A 6000-nucleotide genomic window follows, 5' to 3' on the forward strand; every position below is an offset into this window, starting at 1 on the left:
CACGTTTTGACCGCCACGCTGCACACCGATCGACCAAATCAAATTCTTTTGATAACTTTTAATTCCAAACATGTTAAGAGTGCCCAGACTAAATTTCAAGTCGGTCTGACAAAATATGTAGGAGGTGTTCGTTAAAGTACGTGTGAATCGCCAAAAATGGTGACTAAATTCAAAATGGCGGACTTTCTGTTGAGTTGACGTAATGGCGCATTGGAACTTTTTTGTACATCTCAGTGTGATACACCTGTCCACCGAATTTCGTGCATGTAGGTAAATGGAGCCGACATGCCATCTGTTTAGGGGGCGCTAGCGAGCCATTTGGCCACGCCCACTTGCGACTCCACTAAAATAAAACCTTTTTTCCCGGGAGAGACGCGTGTACCAACTTTCATGAGTTTTTGAATATGATAAAGCCTCCAAAAATGCAGTTGTTTACGGAGAATCATAATAACACGGAATAATAATTCCTTGAAGAACAATAGGGCTTTCGCACCGTCGGTGCTCGGGCCCTAATTATTGTAAAAAAAAATATTTTTTTTTAAAGTAACACAAAAGCTGCTAAAAAAGACTGCTTACTATTAGCCTATACAATTTGATACGCTTTTATTTGTGACCACAAGCTGACAAAATAACGCATCAGAGTTGTCAGTTTTATGGTATTTTTGTGTAATTCTGTTTTTATTTAACACCTGTGGGGTTTTGTTTAAAAGACATTCTTAACTAAAGGTAACTGTAATATACTGGATATTTAGTCCATCAATATTGAGATGAATCAATTTCTAGGCAAATGTACTGTAGTCTCCTTTTTAACATGAAGCAATTGGCTGCCCTCTGGAAACTAGTTATCCTCAGGAGTCAGTTTGTATTTGTGAAATTCAGGTGATCAGGTACTTTTTTTAAAGACTGTCGGACCAATCTCTGTTAGTCATTGGGCACGGCTGCTCACCCCTGTGAATCTTCTACAATCACCTCTTTGTTCGGGCACCGGCGGGCTCACTTGGCTGGCTGCAGTTGGCAGCTGATGTCTGCTTTTCTTTTTTATTGTTTGTATGCAGCTGCCAGGATTATAACTTCCCTCTCATCCATCACTACTCGTTCATCACTCACTCCAAAGCCTTTCTTGTAGTTTTCCCTTTGAGCAAGAGCTGCAATAAAAGAAACATGAAGGAATAAAAAAAATTAAAAACAAAAAGGTTGATTTAGCTTTTTAAATACTGTTGTTGGATGTGTGAAAGGTGAAATGCAAACGTGTGCAACAATAAATTCAGAGAATGGTTTACACCTGGCCTAAATCTATAATTTGTTGTCCTATAAAATCACCACAGATTAGAAGAGAAATGAGTTTGCAGGTTTAGGGGTTGTCTGGAAACACCTGGCTGCAGGTGTATTTCATGAACGAGTCCGTTGCCAGTTTAATGATCCTGGAACTTTACTATTCTTTTGGGCTGTAATGAAAGTGTCCATTTCTTTTCAGAAACCATATTCAGACAGTGGAAAAAAAAAGGTGTGATTCTTAAAAAGGAAAGGCTCAAAAGGACCAAAGTCCTTTCTAAGAAGAACAACAATACTTTGATTTAATTTATCATGAGTTTTTGTTATTTTGTCTAAGTGATGACATAAACAGTGACACAGAGTGCCTTATAAAAACATCATACTGTACATTATCTGGCCCTGTATATCAGTTATTACATTTCAATTATATTTAACATTTTACGTATCACCTTAATATTTCAGGATTTAATGCAGGAGTTGACATTTCTGTTGTCAAACTGATCCCAAACACAAGTAATGTCCATCATCATCATCATCATCTATTCCACCTTATTAATTTGACAGCTTTAGTTTTTTTTTTAATCAGAAGTTTGTATTTTCTTCTTTCCTTTCAGTAATGATCTCATTACCCCTCAGATTTATCTGCTGTCCTTTGATATTAAACTGTATATGAAGTAGTTCAAACAAGCTCCACCTAGCAGCTACAACAGTAACATGCTGCAAACATACTGCTTCACTATTAATAATCAGATATCAATCATATGTCAGTCACAGGGACCAAACCATACTAATACTTTTAACTACATCTTCTTTCTAATACGCTTTTACTTAAGAAAGATTGTACATGTAGGATTTGTAACTGAGTATCTTTACACTGTTCTAGTGGGACCTTGTACTTTTACTTAAGTTGAGGATGTGACTACTTCTGAGACCCTCAAACCCGGAAATGACTACAATAACAACAAACACACGAGTGAATTGTGAATTTCATAGGGAAACCTACTTTGCTGGACCACTTGAGGTAATACTTAAGAGCTGGTCCTTTTCAATGCAGCATTTACTGGGTTGTGTGTTTAACATCACATATTTGGCTAATGTGGATGATTTATTTCCGTAAAGATGTGCCATGCTGCCAGTGTATATGTCTAAGCTGCCAGCTTTGTGACTGTTTTTTTTTTTTTTTTGGCCTACTCTTCCTCGCGCGTGCGGCTTCAACACTTGCTGTGATTGGTGGATTTGGCCCAATGACTGCAAACCTTCCCGGTGACGTTTACAGGGTTAGTGGGTTTTTGCGCGAAGGTGCAGATGTTGGCGGTTTGAATAGAGGAGAAGAAGAAGAAGAAGGTGGCTGAGGTCTGCTGCTCTTCAAGCTGAAGCATTTGACGGTGAGAACAATGCCCTCAATGCAAATGTGTGTCCTCGCTTTCAGACCGTCCAGACGAAGTGTTGGCACAGTTAAAGCCTGATTTGCACACCTTTTGCAGGATTTTTAAGGATTCAGTTCAGCATCAATAAAGTCAGTCGAAGTTATTGACGGAGTTTATTGTTATGGCCGCTGTTCAAGCAAACGTGTTTACTTCACTGACATTTTCCAAAATTAATTTTTGAAAATAGTTTTTAAATTTGTTTTTTTTTTAAAGTTGTCTTTTAATATCTATCCACATATGATAAGACAGCGAGTTAATTTACATCAAGTTTGTCTTATTTCTGTTTTGTTTTGAGTCCTTGTTACGTTACATTAATCCACGTTTTGTTTAGTTTCTAAACTTTAGCGGTTTCGTCAGGTGCTTCATTTTTCTTGTCCTTGTTTATGAATGTAATGTTTTCCATTAGTTTTTCCAAATGACGTTTTTTACACCTTTGGTTTCATTGTTTTGTGTGTGTTTGAGGAGGCTCTTGTAGTGCCCCTCCCCCACCATTTTTCTAAGAGCATGTTGCAGAAATGTACGTGCAACCTGCAGGTTTTCACCTTTTACCCCTCAAACTGACTCGCATCTATTCACAGTGACCGTTCCCTTGTGTGATCATATTTTGCAGGGGCATCAGAGAGGTGCAGAACTTGTTTTGCCTGGCGTGTCATGTTGTGACTGGTAATTTACCAGATTATGTAACTTTACAACTGTACCATGTCCTACAGCACAATACCTCCTGTGTGATTCAAATGAATGCCGTGACAAGTATTAAACAAACAATCAACACGAAAACTAACATTTAGTCGAAGTCTGAATGGTGTTTAATGAAGACTTAAACAAACTGTGGTTTGACTCTGAGGTTAGAAAAAGCTCACTGTTATTTTAAAGACACGCTCGCATGCTTGAGCGATTATCTGTCAAAACGTGAGCTGTTAACATCAGTTCCATTTCTTACGGATGGACTTCAAAAGTACTGCAACCTTTAAGTAAAATTCATACTTTTCCAATGTGTACACCAGCTTTGCTTGATATTAATTTCCTTTTTTCTTCTACAGTGGTATTAAAGTCAAAACCTCTGCTAAAATGGCTAACTTTGAAGGTAGGTGCAAATAATGAATGTACGAGAACAACCAGGCTTTTGGGATGCAACAATACCGGAAACGTTCAATAAAAAACTTAATTGAGCATAGGTATACATAGTAAAAAAAAAAAAAAAAACTGACCCAATAGTGTATAATTGCTCAACCAGGAAATCTTCCCACCAGAAGAATAGTACAACACAAAGTTGTCCTCCAGACCTCTGAAACTATATGCGAGACTCAAACATGTTGTTTAGACATATATCAGTAGCTGGAGTCCTTTGATGTGGTTTGTGTTGCAAGTTGCAAAAGCAGCAGTTAAAAACTGTCCTTGTTTTGTCACATGTTGTTTTCATTTCTTCTTTGTAAAATGCTAAATTCTGCCAGCAGGGATTAGTGGTCTTTGTCTGACCTCTCTCACAAGGCAGTGAACCCTGAAAAGATAGGAGGCTTAACCTACTTTAATGATCCTCAGGCAGACAACGAATCTGATTGGAGGCACTATCTTAGACTGGCAGTCGAGTGCTGATATAATTAATCAATTAACCAGTTTAACTGGTTTAGTTAACCACATAAACTGAATACAGTTTATATACCAAGTAATTCTCATCACATGAATAGAAAACTACGGCTAATATTGGAATTTAATTCAAACATTACAAAGTTGTCCTTTTAACTCGCATCATCACAGATCTGCCATAACTTTAGCGTCATTTTCCCAGTCGGCACTAACAAATGTCTTGTTTTATAGACATCCAAGTAAAGGAGCTGAACAAGCGTGCATCAGGTCAGGCGTTTGAGGTCATCCTGAGGCCCTCAACTCCAGATGCGAAGGTGGAATTCCCATTGTCCCCCGCAAAGAAAAAGGAAACTTCACTGGACGGGATTAAGAAGAGACTGGAAGCTGCAGAAGAAAGACGCAGGGTATCTGGACAAACAGCACCATTTTCTAACACGTGTAGCACATGAGTTAAGGATTCATGTTCTGTTAACTTACTGCGTGTTTATCTTTTCGTCAGAGCCACGAGGCTGAAGTGCTGAAACACCTTGCTGAGAAACGGGAGCATGAGAAGGAGGTCCTCCAGAAGGCCTTTGAGGAAAGCTGCAACTTTAGCAAGTCAGCACAAGAGAAGCTCGAGAAGAAGATGGAGGCGAACAAGGAGAACCGCACCGCCCGGATGGCCGCTCTCAATGAGAAGTTCAAGGAGAAGGTAAGCTCCTACTTCTGTACCGTCATCTCATGTTGGCTTATTGCTGTTTTTAAAACTAGTGTTGTGATTTATTTTCTTATTTTTAAACACCAACAGGACAAGAAGCTTGAAGAAGTGAGGAAGAACAAGGAGGCAATGAAAGAAATGGAGAATTAATTTGTTTCTGATCTGGAAAACAATCTTTACATTTCCAAAGACAAGATATATTTTTATGACTAAATTCTTCTTCATGGTGTTAGTCTTGACTGTGCTGTTTAATCAAAGTTGGTTACACTGGTTAGATTTGGTGTTATAGAGACTGTTTTTTCTATTCATGTAGATTCCTTTTTGGCAGCTGAGTACACTCTATCTTTTTTTGGAGCATTCGCTTGTATTAAGTTGGTCTCCATGTTTCTTTGTTGACATACATCATATATAGTTGTAACCTGTTGATAATGTAAGTTTCAATTTACTGTAGGATACAGTGTCATGGTTTCACCATTAAAATTTGTATCCTCCATTTAATATGTTTTTGTCCTGGATTGTTTATTGTATTTACCTTTCAGTAATTTGATATGAAATGTTGGAAATAAGCATGTTAAAATATCATCACGTGACACACACTGTTGCAGGTTTATAGTTACACACCGCTGACACCTGGTGGCAGTTCTAAAGCATTGATTTCCAAAGGTGGTCCCAAAATACATCTGACAGGCCCACAGATAAAAGAAGACAGGAAAAAGACGTGTTATAGAATTATTTACTTTTTAAATTTTTTTTATTAACTGTTTATGTTTCTTAAGTCCAATAAAAATCCTTTTGATTTTTTGTAAAATCCATTTTGAATGGATTTTTTGTAACAAATTAATGGTTACAAAAATTAAATTTTTGTAACATCCATTTTGAAATCCAAAATGATTTGTTTTCTGCTTGGCTTGGCTTCATTTGACCTTGTTTGTGTGACCACACCCAACACACAGAAACACTTATGTGTAGTTTTACAATTGCACGTGTTTACATTACACAAAGTCACCTTTAGCCACGAAA

General features: G+C 37.7%; 1 protein-coding gene across 1 annotated transcript; it reads left to right on the forward strand.

Moving 5' to 3' along the window:
- Positions 1 to 2571: 2571 nt before the first annotated feature.
- On the forward strand, positions 2572 to 5478 carry stmn1b (stathmin 1b). Its single transcript, XM_069693307.1, has 5 exons — positions 2572 to 2657; positions 3740 to 3783; positions 4515 to 4687; positions 4783 to 4974; positions 5071 to 5478. Exons 2-5 carry the CDS (start codon positions 3768 to 3770, stop codon positions 5128 to 5130), a joined length of 441 nt encoding a protein of 146 aa, XP_069549408.1. The 5' UTR covers positions 2572 to 2657; positions 3740 to 3767; the 3' UTR covers positions 5131 to 5478.
- The last annotated feature ends 522 nt before the right edge of the window (positions 5479 to 6000 follow it).

This window comes from Brachyistius frenatus, unplaced genomic scaffold (assembly GCF_029030835.1).
Source record: "Brachyistius frenatus isolate BFR_SWC_R1_liver_20210118 unplaced genomic scaffold, ASM2903083v1 Contig_14, whole genome shotgun sequence".
Lineage (NCBI taxonomy): Eukaryota > Metazoa > Chordata > Actinopteri > Embiotocidae > Brachyistius > Brachyistius frenatus.